Below are 20,753 nucleotides of genomic sequence, written 5' to 3'. Positions count from 1 at the left end.
TACGATAACGCCTTTCACAATTTCCCAATGTGACGTCTTCAGTCTGCCTATTTTGTTCAATCTACAGTGATATACGTTTATTTAATTGACATTGATGTTGAGCTGATTCATTAGTTGAATATTCAGATCATTAGGGCCCGAGCACCGACAGTGCGGAGGCCCCATTGAAATTGTAATGATTCTTATTATTTTTCATGTAAATGAATTGCCTTTGAGGGCTTTGACATACTCGAAAATTCACCAAAGTTTGCAGAATTGGTGAAAATGTAAGTATTCTGGAGTAATTGAAATGGGCGTGGCAAAATGGTTGTGTATTTTAACTAACTCCTCCTAGAGCTTTCATCAGATCAGCTTCAAATTCGATTAAGGGGTCGTCTCAACAACATGGAGATTACAACTAAATCAACTAAGTTTTTGAGTTTTTGTCTCACGGTGTGACCGTGGCGTGGCTTCAAAGTTTGATTACAAGCCAACAAAACACAAGGTTGTCTGTTGAATGTCACTGTCAGTGGTCTTAGATGCCTCTTATATCTTTGATGTTGCAAAGGTGAAAAATGTGTGTTTTTCTGTATGTAGTGAGAGCACCATCTACTTGCAACAGGAAATAAGCCCTGTTTTCCAACTTAAATTTGATTTTTCGGGCCACAGAGTACTGCTCGCAGCCCTAGTTAACGTTTCTTTTTTGAAGTATCGGCAGCCCTTGATGCTAAACACAAAAATAATCTAAATGTGCACTTAAAGCGAGACAAATAATATAATAATATGTATAATTTTATATAGACAACATACAGTCTATATACACATTTGATCACTCTCCTCGTGGTTGCGTGCATTTTACATTTTTCAAACGGTTCCCTGAAGGCAGCACGGAGGTGCGATTCACAAACGTTTGGTACGTAATCACCCTTGCGCAGCCCGCCTACCCAGGATTCAGCGCGGCCGCATACAACATAGCCATCTTGTCAGTAGTGACTGAGGGAGGGAGGTGACTGTTTAGAGCCTTGTTTGTCTCAAAGTGTGAGGTTTAACTCACTTTCCTTCCTTCGACCGCACTCAGCTTCAGCGTCGGAGCCGAAACGGGAGGACTTCGAGCCGGGGAAGTGTGCGGGCACGACGGACTGCTTTCTGGAAGATGTCTCGCATACTTGTTCCGACGTAGGGGGAGTGTGCAGCTGCCAGTTGGCTTGACTTGCTAGCTAGCTCTGCGAGTGGAGGGCTGCGGGCCCTCCTCAGCCTCTACTAGCTCCTGCAGCTGGGCAACACACTGTGCGACAGCGGCCGCCTGACAACTGCACAGCCGGGATATTAGCAGGCCGGCCCGGACCCACCGAAACCCCTCGGCCCGATCCCCGCACAGGCGCTGGCTCGGGCGGCTGGTAGCGGCGTCTGAACTCGCATCCGCCGGACAAGACGACACGAAGTGCGGCGTTGCGCTATGAGCTCATGAAACGAAACAGGAGACCGAGAGAGGAAGAGGGATGGCGCAGATTCATCTCGATTACAGTTGAGTAAAATAGATGAAAGTGTGCTCTTGAACATGATCTAAGCGGCTCCAGCTGCAACCAGCTCTCCCCTTTTCCGCGGAGGATACACATAGACATACGTGGGACTCGGAATCAAATATGTCGAAAATGCCGGCCAAGAAGAAGAGCTGCTTCCAGATCACAAGTGTGACTCAGGCCCAGGTGGCGGCGATAGGTGCCGCGGACGACACGGAGAGTCTGGACGACCCGGACGAGTCCCGGACTGAGGACGTGTCGTCGGAGATTTACGACGTTTCTCGGGCCGAGTACGAGCCTGCGTGTGACAGGAGTTCGTCAGAAGAAGCGCTGAACAACGTCGGAGAGCCGGAGGCGAGCAGCGCTGTGGCCCCCTCTCACATACCTCAAGCAGGTCACCTGTCTGCGCTGTCAGGCGCTTCCATAGGGGAGTTCCGAAAAGTGCCGGGCTCAGCTCAAGGTGGCCAGCAGCCGCAGGGCAGCGGCGTCACAACTGGTTTACCCATCATCCCTCAGCCAGGAGCAGGGCATCATCAGCCGGCTCCGGCATCCAGCGTGTCAGCCAACGCATCCCAAGCTGCTGCAGTGACCAGTTCAGCTGCTGCTCCTCCTCCTGCCACCTCCACGGTGAGTTGCACTTCACGCTTCAGGGTCATCAAGCTCGATCACGGTACTGGAGAACCCTTCCGGAGAGGCCGGTGGACGTGCACAGAGTTTTATGAGAAGGACTCCGAGGGCTCCGGAGTTGGTAGGACTGTAGACAGCATCAGGCATGCCAGTGCAACATTGGACCCTGCTGCAGACAGAGACAGTGGGCTCGGCCTCACCGGGGGCTCTGTGGTTTCCTCAGGTCAGGGCTTAGGCTCCGTGGCAGATGCTTCTCTCTCATCATCCCGCATGCATTCAGCGGAGACACTACCGCAGCAACAGCAAATCCACCATCAAAACTTCAACGCCCGACAACAGCCTACAGCTGTCCCGGCTCAGCCAACAGTGGGAGGTCCCCACCCCTCTGCCCCACAGAGTGTGCTGCCAGTCGGACTAAATGGCTTGCCTCTATCTGGTGTCATCATCCAAAAGACCTCCATCATGCCTCCCACAGCCCAGCCCAGCACTTACTCTTCTCCGCAGCACCAGCTTCCCATTGGCCACCCCTTGACCGGCCAGTCATCTGGACTGTATCAGAACCAGACGGAGTACTATCAGCAGCAACAGACTGCTCCCATGCAGCCTGGGCTTTCCACCAGCCAGTCCCTCCCAGTGTCTGGCCTCTCAGCCGGGTTGCAGCCTGGGAGCCAAGGGCCTGCTTCAGTCATTCCTCCAACCTCTGGAGGGGCATTTGTGCCAAATCAGGTTGGAGATCTTGTTGGAGCAGGAGGGGGATCCCTAACCACTGGACAACCGGCTCCGGGCCTCTTGCAGCAGCAGAATGTTGGTATGGGAGGTGTCGGAGGCTCCATACTGGTTGGTGGATCCATTCTCCAGCAGCAAACTGTGAGTCCGTATGCCCCCGCTGGACAGCCTCAACCCCACGGCCTCCACCCTGCATCCTCCAGTGTACAAAATGTGCCTGTCATGGCAGTGGGCTCTAGTGCGCCCACCGCTGTGCCCAGTGCCTCCAGTGCAGCCATGCCAAATGTGACAGCTTCTAGTTTGCCTCTGGGTCAGATACCCCACAATGCGACTTCACTGGTGTTTGGGGCCCAGGTTCTCCCAGCACCTGGATTTGGACCGGTGGAGGGTGGTGGTGGTCTCGTCAATGCACAGTCTCCTGTTGTCTCCGGTAAAGAACCAGTGAAGCCCTTCATGCCTGAGAGCTTGCAGCTCACCACTCCAGCTGTCAACAGCCTGTTTGGAATCCACATACCTGTCGACGGGGAGGAGGACAGGTAACAATTTTCAAGATCTTATTGTTTACAGTTAGAAAATTCTCGTCTCTGTTCAGTATCATCATCATATGTTTCATCAATAACTCGCACAACGTGATCAATGGCATACAGGCAGTGTCAGGGAACAGAGGGTTGTGACAGCTGACATGATTTGTCGGTTTGCTTTGATCCCAAGAACGTAGAAACTCATAGTTAAGGCAATGGCTTATGTAGCTTGTCAGATGGACCCCAAAGGAAGTTATGGATGAAGCGTGTGAATAGAGGGAAGAGAAAAGTTACACAAAAGAAGGAAATGAAATAAAGGTATAGTCTCTCATTAGGTACTAAAGGAGTAAGTGGAGTGTTGCACAGTGGAGGGAAACACCTGTGGCGTTCTCAGTGCATGCAACTGCTTGTTAAACACACACATGACCTATGTCATACCGTCGTTCCCTTTGTGTTAGGATGTGTGTTTGATTTGTGTGTGTGTTGTAGCAATTTGCAGGTCTCATGTCTCCAGCGCTGTTGTCCTCCCACTTATCTGTCACCTCCAGGACAGTGTTGGATGAGACGGCCTTGGCTGCACACATCAACCATGCGTTGCTGGTTGTTCACTGTGTGTAGAGTTCACTCTGCTCTCTATTTTATTCTCTGGCTTCTCCTGGCCACTCTGCGAACGTGTTGCATGCCTGACCTTTTAATAAGTTAGCTCCTGCTGTGGAAAAGACTTTGTAATACAAACACAGAAGAGTGTTTCGGTTTGTGTTGCCACTTGTATGATATCACTGTTTCCACTTGTTGCCACATCAGGTGGCCCTGAGGAAAGTCTTTAAAGAGGACCTCAGATTAAGAAAAACCTGCTGACTAGCTTTTTATTGTGGGTAGTATTTTTTTTGTGTAATGATCCATTAGATTGATCACAGTGTGTAAATGTGAAAATAATCCACAGCACACATGGTGTAAGTGTAGGAATTTAAAGCACCTACAAGGAGTTTTTAATTGGTTATGAATTGAGCAAATGAGACGAGCAAGGAGATATATATTTTTTCCATAAACTATTTCCTACTAACAATGTCTGTGGTAGGGACGGAATACAAGCGAGTTCAGAGCAACGATTTACGGCAGTGGACTGGAAAAGCCTCTGGTTAGGTGGAGGGAGAGGAAACAACACAAAACAGAATCTTTATTTTGATCTTTGATTCCCCCCCTTTGTCCTCCGCGCTTTTGTTTCGTTCGCCCCGGGAATCACTCTCTCAGACTGCATTTGGAGCAGAGAGAGACAGTGGCCTGACAAGAGGATGTAAACTGATGCAGTCCTTGTTTCTTGTTATATAATTACAGTAAAAGCAATCCAAAGAGAGCTGCACTCTAGTACATATGGATAATAAGACATGTTATCACAGTGTTGCTGTCAGTTAGGGAATATGACATTTGCTTAGTTTCCAGTCTAATCTTCTCTCAATTCCTGAGTTTCATCTCTTTGTCTCACTTGTAGTGGATGCCACTCACGAGCGGAAATGACACAGTGCCTGAAATCTCTGTGGTTTCCATTAACAGTCTTTTAGATGACCAGATATGCAGACTGCAGAACGCTGGCTCTGCTTTACTACACATGTTGTTGGATAATAGACATGATTAAGATGTGTTTCAGTTTGTAATGAGCACATCAGGGAAGCTTCCTGTTTGTACTGTGTGTAAAATCCATCACCTGTGTCAGATGGAGCTGTGACACTATAGACCACTTGGAGTCAAGAATTAAGGTCTGGTAAATTTACATCAGCGTACACTTTCAGTATTCACATGGTATCTTTTGTATTATATAACACATCAATCAATGGAAAATTTGCTTTATTCCCTAAAAGTTTTTATGGAAAGTTCTTGGTGCAAACTATTTATTTTGACATTACACACTCTTTTTGGTGTATTTATTTGTAAAGGCAAATACATTTCATTCAAGCAACTTGTGTCATTTAGAACAGTATTTATGTTTGTGACAGTGCTCCTGACTTCAGGCTGTATAGGACCCATGTGTTGCTTGTGAGAAGACCCAGCTCCCAGGCTGATAAGAGCGGGGGTCTCTCACGACAGCCGAGCACTATCAGACATTGAGCAGTAGTCTTTCCACTGTGCCCACATTGTGCCGATAAGCGACCTGACAGTGGGGTGTGTCGGCAAACTGTTCTTGTTGTCACATTGTGGCCTTTTTCTTTTGCAATGCAAGCTTACTGTATATCCTGTGTAGGTCCCTTTGGATGTATATAGTAGGCACATCCACTCCCTCTGTTCTGTTCGCCCGAGCTGGCATTAGCTGTTGTTTAATGGTGTTTTCTTTTTCTTACCAATGGTGCAGCATCAGTGCTTTGTACCTACCACCCCACTGACTGACAGACAAGGCAGGGCAGTTATTCATGTTCAGATTAGGTGCTGAATGACATTTCTCTGCAGCAGGAACTGTGGTACGTTCACTAGAGGTGGAGGAAGCTGCAGAGTGACTTGCAGGCATGTGAGCTATGCTCCATACAACCCTTCCTCCCTCCAAGCTTTTTTTATTTGTCTCTTGCTTAATTTCCACATTTCCTCACCACTGTTTATTTGGTCTCCTGCTGCCCCCCCCCAACACACACACACACACCACACAACAAAAACACTCACATTTTATCTTCAAATGGACGACATCCGCAGCTAAAATATATCATCTGTATATTTACACACATGCAGCCGCTCATGATTTAAAAGGTTGAGGACTTAAAATAAGTTCCACAACCTGGAACAAACTCTGGGCCATTTGTAGGAGCTAATGTTCGTCCCTTTGATCCTCCACTCTGCAGTTTTCCCAAAACAGATATAGACTCAAGACTGAATTTGATGTTCTCATAATTTGAATATCATCTGCTCAGCTTAATGTTTCCCAGATTGCTTCAACAACTCAGAGCATAAAATAACATCGTTGGGTTGTCATAATGTCTTTGTTGCTCCGATTTTTGCTGGATAATTTGCAGGAATGTAATGCATCTGTGGTCTGTGTATAATTGTAGTCATGCTGGTGTAGAATGGTTTATTGGCCCTGCATATCGGGAGCTTATGTAAAATTGTACTCCTCAGGAGGTAAAGGGGCAGGGGGGGTTGAGCAGTTAGTGCCACTGTGAATTGAGGGACTGTCTCTGTGTGGGTGGATGAGGGGTGTGTCTTCAAAAGGGGATGGGTTGAGGCAGCTTGTGCTCTTGCAAAACTACCCATGCGGCGGATGAGTGGGTTGTGGGGCTCTCTCTGAGGAAAGCTGCGTGGCCGTGCTGTAGTTTCGGACAAACTTGCCAGTTTATTCATTTTTTTAGTCATGGCGGAGCTGTGTGGGTGTAGGTGAAGGGAAGAGAGAGTGACACAGAGACAACATATACCACAGGGACTTTCCCTCCCCTTCGCGACCTCTGGCGTACTTCTTCATCCTGTTTTCAGTCCGCCCCTCACACTGCCACCTTCTATTCATTTAATATTCTTAGCGCACTCCCCGCTTCTGCAATGAGGCTCTCTGGTCATATCATATGACTTTTTGTGGGCACACTTCATCCAGAGTGCCTCACAGGGGTAGAACTACATACCTATCTTAATCACAGTTCTAAACCTGGTCTGCCACCATTAATGCTGTAATATCTCACTGCACCAAATCGACGATCTGTGCACAAGCACTGAATATAGCAGTAGTATAATTAATCAGCTTCTGCTCCTGCCCTGAACTCTAACCTCTCAGTGTGTATGGTTTGTGTTTCTGTGTCCACCTTTGTATCAACTGTGAACCCAGCGTTCTCTTAGCCTTAAAGCTATTTTAAAGAGAAAGTTTAAAAAAAGGTTTTCTCAAGCCTGTGTCTGTAGAATTTGGTTCAGTCATCACCTCCACCTCGGGTATGGAGGCCCTCCATTGTTCTCAGAAGAACATCAACTCCAAGACTTTAATGGCCTGTTTAACTGGGGATGTGCTGCACTTTAGATAAGCTAACTGAGAATATCCTTGTTATCAGGATTTTTGGAAGGTGACACTTACGATGGATACGAAGGATTACTAAGAACACCATATTTCTACTGTCTTGGCTTTTCACTCACTGGGGAGAAACCACTTATTGTTATTGTAATAACTTATGATTAACTTTCTATAAATTAATTATTTGTTTCTCACTTATTTACTATTCTTAAAAAGCTGAAACATATTCTTACACATAGGTTATTTCAGCATAAATGTTGTTGTTTGAATAATGTGTTTATATATTGATTTACCTATAACTGTAGTTTCTTTGGTGTGTATGGCCTAACACCAAAAGCCTCTTTTGCACATTGGCACTTTTTGTCAAATAGTGCAAAGATTAGGCAAATCAGACAAATATTAACGACAGATTAAAAAGCAATTGTGTGATGAGCCAAAATAAGGATTAAAGTCATTGTCTTTGCAGATAACTTGCAGCTGTAATACAACCACAATATTTGTGTTGAGAAGGAGGAATCCAGAGCAGGAAAGGGGGGTTAAAACAGCAGGAAAAAACAAGATGTTTGTCTCATGCAGGTGCTTATACTATTCCACTAATCTAGCATTGTACTCCTTTAACACTGTCAGACTCACAATGGACAGTAAACCCAAAAAAAGAAACGGCATTGATGCAGCAGTACGAGATATAATCTTTCATTCCACACATTCTTCCTCCTTTAAAACCTGGCACCTACAGTATCCATAATGCAATGCTATGTTCAGCAGTGTGTTTCAAGTGTGCTATGCTTATAGCGGCTAACGCAGCCGAGATGAGGAGGGACAAGACTACAGAGGTCTGCTAAGATCACGTCTTTCTCACTCCTCGCCCCCGGATTGTGTTTGTTTTCAATGTGTAGTTCTCAGATCCAACTGACACTTGGTCTGAAACAACAATAAGCTTTACAAAACTTGTTTTATACACAGTAAGAATTTGTAAATAATGTGAAAGGTTCACTGTAGTTTCTCTCACTTCCCTTCTTGCCCACTCAGTTTCTCACATTAGCTCTCCAGTTTTTGGTTCTGGGACGTTATATGTATATTGTTTGTTAAAAATAGTTTCTGGTCTTCTCAGTCTTTGTATTTTAATGGTTGCTTGTAGCCTTATTGTATTTTTCAAACATCACAGCAACTTGTGTCAGCTAGTTTATACACTGATACTTCTTGGAAGCCCCCCATATATACCCAGAAAGTATGGAGTCTATAGAGAACAATGGCCCACGATCCAGAAGTTGAACAAGGTTCCTTCGGTCGTCATAGCGGTAAAGATCTTTGTGTCCCTGGCACTCATCATGTGCTAATCTCTCCCCCAGAGGCCATACAGTAATCAAGCAGTGTCTCTGAGTGCTCCCTGTACTCCATCTCCCCAGCCTGCAACCCATAACCCGCTGAAAGAAACTCCCATAGGGCAGCTGGAATCTAAATATTTTTGACCTACTTCTGCTCTGTGACAGATGGATGGATGGTGCTGAGAACCTGAATCCTCGAAAGCAGCAACAGAGTGTTTAGGCTACGTCATAACTGTTTCATAGGTTTTAGTTTTTAAATTGATTATTGTAACTATATTTACGCCTGGCATCCACACTACATAAGAGTTTTACAGCCCCTTGAACAGAGACTTTTGGAAATGCTACTGGTCCCATTTTTATTTTTGAAAAGTCCGGGTCAGCATTTCAGTCTAGAAGTACAGGAACTGAGACTTTTATAAACAATCATCCACATTTCCTCCTTGGTTGGTTCTTATTAGTTGTGACTTTACTACCAGGCGCAGGAGAAAAGTCTTGCGAACCCTAACTTTCAGTAAAAGCTCCTCCTTGTTCTTTCTCTTCAACATTACTTTTTCTTATTTGTAGTTTTTTCTACAACTATGCAGCCTACAGCAAATAAACAATTGGCTTCCAGTTTACATGGCATGACCAGTAAATGTGAAGGGTCATGTGATATGTATGTTACTGTGGACTGAGATTATTCTTACACAGGACTAAAACATATTTCTTTAGACCTTTTTTGTTTCATAACCTCTCCCTTGTTTGTCTCTACAGTATCCAGTTATACAGTTTTACTCCATAATTAGGTAAATGCAGGATTCATGAATGCGACTAGACCTGCTTAAGACACCATTGACTTCCTTTCCAAGCCAGTAGAGGAATTTGCCTTTCTGTCCGGTACCCCAGTGCGTCATGTTCGAAGTCACAAAGGCGCTGTCTTGCCAAATTAGAGTTTTCACCTGGGTGTCTAGTTTGCATTGCTGCCGATCCGAGCCAATTAAAATCCTGTGTCTGCAAAGTCATTCGACACGGGAGTAAAAGCCGATTGTATCCATTCCCATTGCACCAGTGGAAAAGGGGCTTTAATCATCCCTCAGCCCATTTGCCAGCACAGTAGAATGAGAGGGTTTGGACTGAATACTTGCTTTATGTTATCTCCATCGCCTCAAGTATAGCACATGCTTGAGGTCACCACAACACCATAACGCAAAAGAAAAGATCTATTCTGACACCACATGTTTTTTTGTGTACTTTCCTCTCTCCTCTTCATTTCTACTCCTTTCCTCAAAACCTCCTCCCCCGCTCATCAATTAAGGCTTGTGTGGGTCTTTATGTGCTCAATGAGTTTGTGTGGTTATCATCAGGAAATAACCGTGAACCTGAACCTTTGACACAGCAGCTGGTTCGTAGCACAGCCACACTGAAGGAAAAGCCATGTGTCACGCTGCGGTGAGATGTGTGATAGCAACCAGCAAGAATTTACCAAAAGGTTATTTTTGTCTGCTGTCAGGTTATAATTTTTGCTTCAGGGTACTGTCGAGCAAAGCCAGGGCATGTGCAGCCAGCTATGGAGTTTGTGTCAGGCTAGCTTATGTGCTTTGAGAGAGTGGTTCCGAAAAAAGAAAAGGGACTTTTTCTTCTGTTGTGTGTTCCCTCTTTCTGTCAGCCTCACACTCCATACTCTGGGGTTTATGGGGGGAAACGGCTACACTGCCGAACGCACTGACTAGTTGGTTTACAAAGAGGTGCTTTCATAGATGGATATTGACATGTTTCATTTTAGAGTTACAAAGAGCGCCATTGAGAGCGGAGTGTTTGCTACTTGAAAACAGGGAATGATGACTCCTCCAGTTCTTACCTCTTTCATGAAGAGGTTGCTGGACTCCAAGTCATCCGACCTCGATGATTTCAGCCCGTTGCTCACTCGCTGGCACAGAGTTACGGCCATGGCAAAAAACAGAGGCTTTTCTGTGGAGGTGTGCGCTCGCACACATGTGCAGAGGTTTTTCTTCCGCCATTGCCCGCAAAGTAAAATTAAGCAGGAGGTATGGGAGGAGGATGTGAGAGTGTTTAGTCATGAGGTAATGTGACAAAGGGAGTTTGTGCCACAGATTTCTAGGAAAAGAGCCTTGGCTGCTATAATGTGCACACATGCTGTAAATCAAATTCCCAATTCCCCTGTGCTCTCTCTCTCTCTCGCTGTGTGTGTGTGTGTGTGTGTAAGAGCTTTGTGTTTGCTCACTCCTCTGTGTGCATATGGTCATGTCAGTTTGCGTTTACATTTGTTTGAATAATCCTGAAGAAAAGCTTCATGTTTTGAAAGGCACAAGCTGGGTGTACATAAAGTGAGGGTCAGACTGGAGTTTCCTTTCCCCTTCCCAACATACCTCCTTTGGCATGGAACATCATATACTTGTAGTTTATCGATTACTGTATAGATGCTAATGCATTTCTTGACGCAAGGGTATTAACAAAATGAACTGTCAGTGTCAGCAGTTTCCCTCTTTATTTTTTCCGCATGTATTTTGAAAACAACTTAAACATGGGTAAGTGCCACCAGACTTTAGGTGAATGGCCTTAGGGAGGACTTTCAACTTTATGAAGCTGTCCCCAGCTTTTGAACACACATTCCTGTGTTTAGGTCAAGACTCCCCCTTTGCTTCGCTGATTGAATGTCCTATATGTTGCAGTGAAACCTAAGAGCCTTTTCTCTAGCCAGTCCAAGCCAACATGTTTTGTGCGTTGGAATGAAGTTATGTAAGGAAACATTTCTAGGAATCATAACTTCAGTTTTTTTTCTTTCGCTGTTTCAATTCTGCCCTATCTCTGTCGTCTCTCCCTTTCTTTGAATGTGACACAGGAACCCCTCCAAGGCTTTCTACCAGGCCTTCCAGTCTGGCAGCAGATTAAGAGACTCAAAGGCTCACAGTGATAGGTACCGTACTATACTGGAATGGACTGGACAGGCCTGCAAGAGTGTAATAACGTGTGCTGTGTTCAATAGCAGTGAGTCTTGCTTTCTACACGTGCATGGATTGAGAATGGAAACAAAGCCTGGCAGCAAGCACAGGATTGGCCAATAGTCTTCTCAGCCATATCTCTGTCTCTCTCTGTCTCTCTCTCCCTCTCTCTCTCTCCCTCCCCTGTTTTCTATCAATCTGTCTTTTTTTCCCGACTGCCTCTTTTTGTAACATTATAATTTTGCCTGTGTCGCTTCAGAATCCGGGTTTGTTTACAGCCTTGGTGTCATTCCCATTTGTTTGGACAACTCTCTTACGTCTTATGCACCAGTGTAATTGCTGAGATCTCAGGCTGCAGAGACAAACAATCAAATGGAGAAAGTTAAACAGATTGTAAACGGGTTTAATCCAATAACGGGCGCAGCTAACGGTTATCTTGAAGCAAGGTCGTCCAGAAATCCCTTTTCCACAACAACCTCTTATCGTTCCTCGTGAGGGATCAAGAGAGCATTTGGTCAAATGTCCTAATATTCAAAAGAAACTGTTGATAAAAGTTTTTCAAATGGACGTTTTTAAATTACTTGTGTTGTTGAAAACATGATGCAAACAGAACTGGAGAGTGGGTGGAGTTTTTGATTAATAAAAAGACTATCTGAGGATAAATTTGAGGTCTAAAGTTGTTACTTTAAAAACGGCTTTACATTTGTCTTAACACCTGCCACGGACTTGCCCTAAAATGGACGACCGGTCTTGTTGAGAAGAAGAAGGTGCAACTGGCGTAACTATGAGGTTGGACTTATTACGCCAAGTTACTCCAGACTTAGCTTGAGACCAGGCATAAGACCAGTTGGTGCAACCAGCCACTATTGATCAACTAATCCACTCATTGACTAAACGTTTCAGCTCTTAACCCAATTATCTAATTTACGATATCTGTATTTGGAATCGCAAACAAAATTCGAGACATGACAGTTGAAGTAGGAAGTAGTTTAGGGAGTAGTTTTAAACAGGCTCTTGTGGTTTATAGTTCGCTTGAATTCTTGAAGTAATGTAATGAAGCGGACCAGACACACAATGTCTGGTCATATGACTGTTAATGTTTGTTCAAGCCCTTTTGGAGAAGTTAGTCCCTGTTAATTCATTAGGTAAAAAGTAGTTGTTCATTATTTAAAACAGAACTTGTGCACCATTTTCTGTCAAACAGCTTTTATTCAGTTACATTTCTAAGTTATCATGTTGGATTATTACACGGATAGAAGACCCTGTACGTGGACTCACACAGACACCAACATGTACAAACTCTCCCCCTGTCGCTGTATAATGAGCCTGAACGTATTCATAGTGCCTTTTACAAAAATGAAAAGGGAAGCACAAGAAACCATATCCGAGTGACAGGAAATGAAACAGATTTTGAGAAATGAACAGCTTACACACCATCACCAGTCACAGAGAACTACACACACACACACACATAAAACACACAATTAATTGTCCATTTGTTGCCCCAGCAGCAAACAGGTAAATCAACGTTGTGATGTCATGATCTACACTGGACAAGTGCACAAGTTCACTCTCAATGTTTGGCTAGTTCCAGTTCCACTCAGGAGGCATCATACTAGTGAACTGGCACCAGCAGTGCTGATATGAGCCCTGTGCTTTACTTCACTTCTTTCAATTTTTTTTGTGTATTGCTGTTCTGGATTCACTGTTCTGCCTAGGGCTGCTTTGTTTCCATGGAAGCAGAGATAACCAGTGCTTTGTTTAAGACTGTTTGGCAGATATTGATAATGGCCTCAGGAGTTGACCCTTACTAAGTCTGTTTTATTCAGCTTTATTTAGGATCATGTTTGAACCAACTAGATTAAGTCATAGAAGACTTAAAAAACATACGTGTGCTTAAATCTGAGTGATATTTTTTAAATACGTTCTTGATAAAAGCTCTCAGAGAGGGTCGGCTATGTAATAAAACCTCTCTCGCAATGTTTAGAAAATTATTTTTACAGTAAAGTTTGTATATAAAGAAATCCTTTATTTCATGTACTGTCTGTCGACAGCAAATATGTTAAATCTTAAATTTAACTCTACGCTAAGTTTAGCATCATATGATTGTTAAGCCTCACTAACAGCTCCAAAAGTGGAACCTTTATTTTTTTTAATGTACATGTTTTCTTATAATCAGGGATCCAAGCATTAAAGATTTAGAGTACTATAACCGAAACCATATTGGTGTTGGATTTTCATGTTTACATTTTTTATGTGCAACCAGCAGAGACTGCATCCTGCCAGAAACAGTCCAGTACATAATCAATAACATGGAGTAGTTTTTCCACTTCTGTTTTTATACAGACTAACAGCTTGAGACAGAGCCAGGCTAGCTGTTTCTACTTATTTCCAGTCTTATGCTAAGCCAAGTTAGCCCACTGCTGCGATAGCTTCATATTTAGCGTACATACTTAAGTAGAGTCAATCTTATCATTAAACATTTGGCAATAAAGCAAACAAGTGGATATCTAAATTCACGGGCAAAAGGCTACCAAAACAAATCTTCAAATTGACACCAATGTTTAGATCTCTAGAACTGCTAACTTTAAATGTAGATTACATGAAACAAACCAGATTCTCACAGACTATCAATGTATGTGGATCAACGACAGAGAACAATTTATCTCATATACTCTTTCCTTGTAATCGACTGGTGTCGTGCAATTCAGAGTTTTCATGCACGCTCGCTGGTAATTATATCACTTCCTTGTTTTTACTCTCTGCTGGTTAACTTCCTGCATGCAAAGCTGTGTAATGTCACATTGACAGTGGGAGGTGTTGGATTAAATGGAAGTACATAAATGCTCATTTTAGTGTGAAAAATACTTTTTACAGTAAACAGCTACATGCCCAGATAGAAAACAAGATCTAGATTGATAAAGAGCAGAGTTAATTCTTTACAATGACAGGCGTTGCATTGCAGGTGTCATGGTTAGACTGCCTTGTGCACCTGCTGTCCTTGGGCATTTGATCAGACTTTCCCTGGTAATCCCTGAACTTGTTTCAACATGTCTCAGGCTGACTTGAACAGACTTAGCGTTGTTCTTCCCGTGTAGCTTCAGGAAACCTGCTACTCTTGAATATACCAGCAGCTCCTCCAGAGTCAAGGAATGACAACAATTCAGATGAGTTAGTCACAGTTGCCCACAAACCTTTCGGCCTCCAATGGACTTTTTATTGACATTCCTACTTTACAGCTCCAGCACTGTATGGGGACCGAGCCAAACTCTACCCGGCGCTTATAGACGTTGGATCTGTTAATGTACAAGGTGAAGTTTACATAGGCGTTGGTTGCATAATCAGTGTAAGAGTAAGTTCGAACCCTCATTAGCATTCTTTTTTATCTCAGCCCAGCCCCGAGGCTTGCAGGTCCTGACCTAACTTGCATCACCAGAGCTATAGTGTTTGTTTTCTAACACTGGAGAAACGGAGGAGGCGGCTTCACCACACATTCAACGGCTTTTTTTTTTGTAGTCCGACGCTACTCTACATAACAGCTTCTTGACTTGGACTTGAGATCCAGAGGCTTAAACAAGTTCATGTGCACCAGGAGCCAGGCACACTCACTCTATTGAGCTCCAAAACACTACTCACTCATGCTGCGGCTTCCAAAATCTTCCCCCAGTGCCAGTTGTTACTGGAAGTTGTACTTGGTATACCAGATGGTGTCCTAATATGGCTTTGACTTGATTGTTGTTCCTGCTTGTTTCAGGGTAACTTGTGCATTTACAGCTGAAGTAAAGAGAAGCTGCCTGAAAACATCATGACTTAACAAAGTCATCTTTACCCACTTTGACTTGAGGATACAGAACTACAGCTTATCATCCAGCTCCGGGCTTTGTGGAAATCTGCCTTGCACACTCTCAGAAAAGCATTATTGTGTTATTGATATTTTCCTGTCTCCATAGTTACAAATCTATCTCTGGCCTGTCACATGTCCTGACGCTGACAGTACACTCGGGGGCTCTTGAGTTTTCCTCTACTGTTATTCACTTGTTGTTCATCCCACCTCCCTGTTGCCTCCACTGAAACCAGCTGGAGGAAAAGCTCCAGAGAAAATGCTTCAAGGCATTAAAGGAATTCAGTGATTTGTCCTGGTCATTAGGACTATTGGCTTCCACACAGCATTGTATTAAAGCTTAGACGACAATAGAACTGAAAACAATCCGCAACTGTTTTGATAATAAATTAGTTTAATAAATTCCTGGTTTCATCTTTAAAAAATAGTTTAATTAAAGTTTGAATTTGAAAATACAATCTTAAACTTAAACAAGTATGACTAGGACTGTTGAAATCTTTAGGCAACTTACAAACTGGATATTCCCATCTCCTGAAGTCACCTCCACCTGGTGGTTGGCTGAAGTATAGGTCTTAAGCCCGCCTTTTTCAGTATGAGGTTTTAATTTCTTAGTTGATGTTATAAAAACTGTGGAAACAGTCATGATGGAATTCTGAAACTGACTCATGATTGTTCGAGCATGTATTGGTGCGTTCGATCCCCCTTTACTGCCCAGACCTCTGGCTCCACATGCACAATATGGCATTGTTCATACCTGGGATATGTTGGCTTCATTTCTGGATAGTGGGAGGAAGGGGAGATGTGTTGTCTATCTTAATACACATCAATGGTCTTGATTGATTGATTCTTCTCATTTCTCAATGGTTGGTGCTCCAAAAAACCATGTATTTTATGTATTTAAATGAAGTGGAGAGCATATGAATAATTAATGTCATATTCAAGTTATTACAAAGCTGCTGCTCTCTATTTAACAGCTAAATAAAAAGGTCAGATTCAAGCTGGTGAACACTGATGACTGCATGACTGATAACAGGTCTGTACCACATGTATACATGTACATGCAAGAAATACTGCACACAATATAGAGATTTAGTTGATAGAGGCATGTTTTGTCTGGTGAAGCAATAAGGGTGTAGCCTATAGACTCCACTCGGTGTCTGCGTTTTATAGCGCGAGAGATTCCTCTCGGCACAGGCATGTTGAAACGTCCTGTTAGGGAGGAGAACTATGGGAGGGTCTTTAAGTGACGCCTTGTCTGAATTAAACACACATTTAGGGTGAAGTTGAGGTTGATGCTGTTTTTCTTTCCATTTGGTTATGTAACAGTTCATATAGTGTGGTCTCAGAGGGAGAGACACAGAAACTAATTTAGCTCATGCTAGACGCTGTCATGTCTGACGGAGGAAGTAAGTAATGTGGATGTGAGTGACAGTGTTTCTTAGCAGTGGAGGTATGAGGAACATTCCTTCCCCCCGTACTGCCTGATGTAAATCAACTGAGTGCTTCCGCTGGCCTCCGACACACAAATTGGATGGTGTGGAGGAACAGAACATTTTGTCCTGGGGGCTTCTTGGTCAACCTGTTCTCCACCACATACACCTTCCTACCACATGGTGGCATTGGTCTATACAACAAGGGCTAATGACTGAGGGGATTCTTTGAGCGTTCATGTTGTACCACCATAAGGTTCTGTGGCTCAGATAAAATGCCATTTAAATGATGGTGAAGAACCCCAGAGTAATTAAGTTATTTTGGTCGTCAATTGGATATGTTCAATCACCACATTAATTAAGAAAATAAATTGACTGACTGATTTATAATTGAAGACAAATGTATCAGATTTTAGAATAATTTGATAACATGTATCTACAAATGTCTTTTTTTATTTAATTGATTAAAATATTATTGTATATTTGCCGTGGAGCAACCATCTGTTTGCTAATTTTGAATGGATACATGAACTGTGTTAACTGGTTGTACTGGCCCCGCTGGGCTTCCATACCGCCTTCCCCTGCAGCTGTAGGGTGCAGTTGCTTGAGTCACCGGTCAGCAGGAGGAGGGCGGAGCCAGGGAAATTTCAGACCGTCTCTCCGCCCCCCGTCACTCCCTCGACCCGTGGGTTCATGTTTCACTTTTCTAAAAGCGGTCACCTTCACTACGTTAAAGCGGCTTCACTGCGCCCCGCCGGTCCTTTCTCTCCGCCGACACCGATGTCTCCTCAGCCGCGGGCCGCGCCATGCCGTGCACGTTCTCCTTCAAGACTCCGTGCTGCCCCGGGGACACGGCGGGGCGCGCGACCGCGCTGCTCGCCCACTACCGCACCCGCCGCAGGTAACGGCCGCTGCTCGGCGTGCTCGCATCCTGTAAAGTTAGTGATGGGGTCAGAGGGAATAAAGCTGAGTCATGGGAAGAAGCCATGATGGCTGCAGACAGTAGAGCAGTGTGTGGACTCTCTGTCACCACACCTCCAGTTATAATTCTCTCGCGCACTGTATTGACCTCTTCTGGGACCTGGTGTGTTCGCTGCAGCTCAGCCTCTGGCCTGTTCCTCCTGTGACCTGACCTACATTTGAGTTATACTATTCATGTTAAGAACCAACGATCGGTCCTGGATTCCTGTGGTTTGATTCACTGAGCTCTGATTTCTCATTCACTCTTTCGCTCATGTAGATTGTTGTTAATTTTCATGATTTCCAGAGTTCTCTGATTCCAGTATCTGTCCAGAGAAAGTCTAGCAACCTTATTAATTCTGCTTTCTCATATCTGTCTTCTTTTCCCCCACAGTGCCTCTGGAACCAATGTCGTTGCCATTGATAATAAAATAGAACAGGCTATGGTGAGTAATCCATTCACCCTTCATATTACATTTCTTCAAATACAATTGTCTTTCTTTTAAATTGACAATGTTTGAAGTAGATATTCAGTTACATGAAGGGAAGGTACAATAACTGATTATTAACACATATTCTGTATTATGTTGCTGCATTAAAATGAGTCTGGGCTTGAAGAATAAAAAGCATGTAGCTGTCATGTCTGCCTTGACTTATTGTCGTGCTCTAAGAGCCTGAGGGTCTTCAACTGCCATTTTTATCTTTTACCTCTACACATTAACCCAGTGAATACCGAAGCAGCTGTAGCCTTGATCCTCCCTCTAACATGTTGCAACATGATAAATCAGCCTGTGTGTGACTGGTCGTCTTCTGGTTACGTGCCGTTGACTCATTACGTGCCGTTGTTCCCTTCTCTCTTCAGGACCTGGTGAAAAGCCATCTGATGTATGCAGTGCGTGAAGAGGTGGAGGTCTTGAAGGAACAGATCAAGGAGCTGTTTGAGAGGAACTCTATGCTGGAGCGGGAGAATGCCGTGTTGAAATCTGTGGCCAACAGCGACCAGCTGTCTCAGCTGTCCACCCAGCCGGCCGCCGGCTCGGGTGCCACGCCTCCCCAGCAAGGACTCAGCCACCCCCAGCAACAGGCCCCACCTCCGCTTCAAGCTCAAGTTCCGCCACAGTCGCAGCCCCAGCTCCAGCACCACCCGAAACCCCAGCAGCTCCAGACGCAGCCCCAGCTCGACCCAGGCCAACAGCAACAACTGCAACCCAACGTCACCTCTGCTTGAAGTGCATCTGCCCCATGCCACGCAAAAAGAGCATCTTCTCTACAGCTTGTTACAGTTAGTGTATGTGAAAATAAAAAGAAGAAAAAAACGTTGTCTTCTAGCCACCAGCTTGACCACAAAGTACAGTGCTTGTGTGTATGTGTGTGTGTGCGTGAGGTTGAGTTAGCAAGGAAGTGTGAATTTGGTGTTGGAATGTGTATGCATCTGTACTATGGGCCTTTCCAGTGTTAATGCAATCATCAAGAGAGACCGAGACGGAGAGACATGGACAGAGGAAGTGTGTGTGTAGAGAGAGTGTGTAGAGACAGAGTGTCCGGGGAAGGTTGGGCTGGTTTCATGGTGTCGGGTCGACCGCTGGTTCCGGGCTCATACAGACGACGTCCTGTATTGGACCGGGCCTCGGAGACGATCCTGCGACTGGACCTGAGATCTGCTCTGCCTGCGGGCGTGGAAAGGGAGGAGTACACCTCACATAAGGGACAAATGAGAGTGATTGTCAAAAAAAAAAAAAGAGTGATTATTTTTTTAAACGAGACAATTGGGTGGGTATAGAGTTATTTTTTCCTTGCTGTTCCATGTAAAGTAAGAAGTGGGAGAGAAACCGTTTTCTTTTTGAGCGCCACATCGCTGCCGTTACTTCACATCATGTCCAACTCTTGCATCGCTCTTCTGAGTCATACTGTTAAGTGTTTTATTTATTACGGGGCTGCTATTTTCATTCATGAACAATTTTCACGAAACCAGTAGCCCTTTGACTTCGTTCCTCTTTTCTTTTACAGTGTTCAGCAGGTTGGCCACATGCCCCAGGGAGCAAGGCTTTATATTAAGCAAAAGTATTGCCAAAACCAGTTCTGACAAATGTTTAACACTAACTCTGAATTTTGGGCTGCGATCGCCTGTTCAGAGCTCCAGTCCAGATCCAGAAGGTACATTTGTTTAGTATAAAGCATCATAAGTCCTGTTGACATCAAATCTAAACGTGAGCCTGCACACACACATTTGAAGATTCGATTGTCTGTAGTTTATATAAAAGTGAATTAGTATTGCCACACCCCCCCTCATGTTTCCTCCATTGTTTTTCCTGAGGGGGGCCTGGGGGGAAAAGCTGTGAAATCATTCATCCTACTTTGTAACCAAAGATGCAAAGCTGTGTAAATGGATTATTTTTAAATGCACACATGTATTTTTCGTTTTGTTACTTCCTCTTTCACAGAATCTTTTTTTTTGTTGCTGTTCGGCATGTTCTGCATGAGCTGTAATCTTCAAACCACTTTCTTACCTCATTTTTATTCAGCACTCTTATTGTAAGATAGTCTGTGAACAGTGTAAATGGGGGGGGGGGGGGGGGCAAAAAAAAGATGTGGCACAGAAAGAAAAAAAAAACCCTAGTGTTATTGACACTAGTCACAGAAAAATGAAGTGAGCCATGTTTTGTTCATTTAAATGGTGTTTGAATTTCATATGCCAATAGTTTTGTTACATTGCAAATTTTAATGTATTTAAATAAAAGCAATATTCAGATTCCATAATAATGCCCGTGTGTAAGTAGAAAACAGTTCATTCTTAGGACATTTCAAACTATGTTCTGTTGAATATGCACCAACTTATTGAAGCTCAACTTCCTCTGATGACATATTGTATTAAATGCATCCTCTTTCTACTTAATCACAAAACTCACACGAGAAGACGG

The 20,753-nt window shown here is 44.0% G+C and overlaps 1 protein-coding gene across 1 annotated transcript; it reads left to right on the top strand.

The window, feature by feature from the left end:
• Nucleotides 1-935: 935 nt before the first annotated feature.
• On the top strand, nucleotides 936-20,595 carry LOC128455299 (TSC22 domain family protein 2). Its single transcript, XM_053438997.1, has 3 exons — nucleotides 936-3,388; nucleotides 18,230-18,281; nucleotides 18,698-20,595. Exons 1-3 carry the CDS (start codon nucleotides 1,623-1,625, stop codon nucleotides 19,061-19,063), a joined length of 2,184 nt encoding a protein of 727 aa, XP_053294972.1. The 5' UTR covers nucleotides 936-1,622; the 3' UTR covers nucleotides 19,064-20,595.
• Nucleotides 20,596-20,753: the final 158 nt, after the last annotated feature.

This window comes from Pleuronectes platessa, chromosome 13 (assembly GCF_947347685.1).
Source record: "Pleuronectes platessa chromosome 13, fPlePla1.1, whole genome shotgun sequence".
NCBI lineage: Eukaryota > Metazoa > Chordata > Actinopteri > Pleuronectiformes > Pleuronectidae > Pleuronectes > Pleuronectes platessa.
Note: the sequence above shows the minus strand (reverse complement) of the source record. Positions and strands in the feature narration are given on the sequence as shown.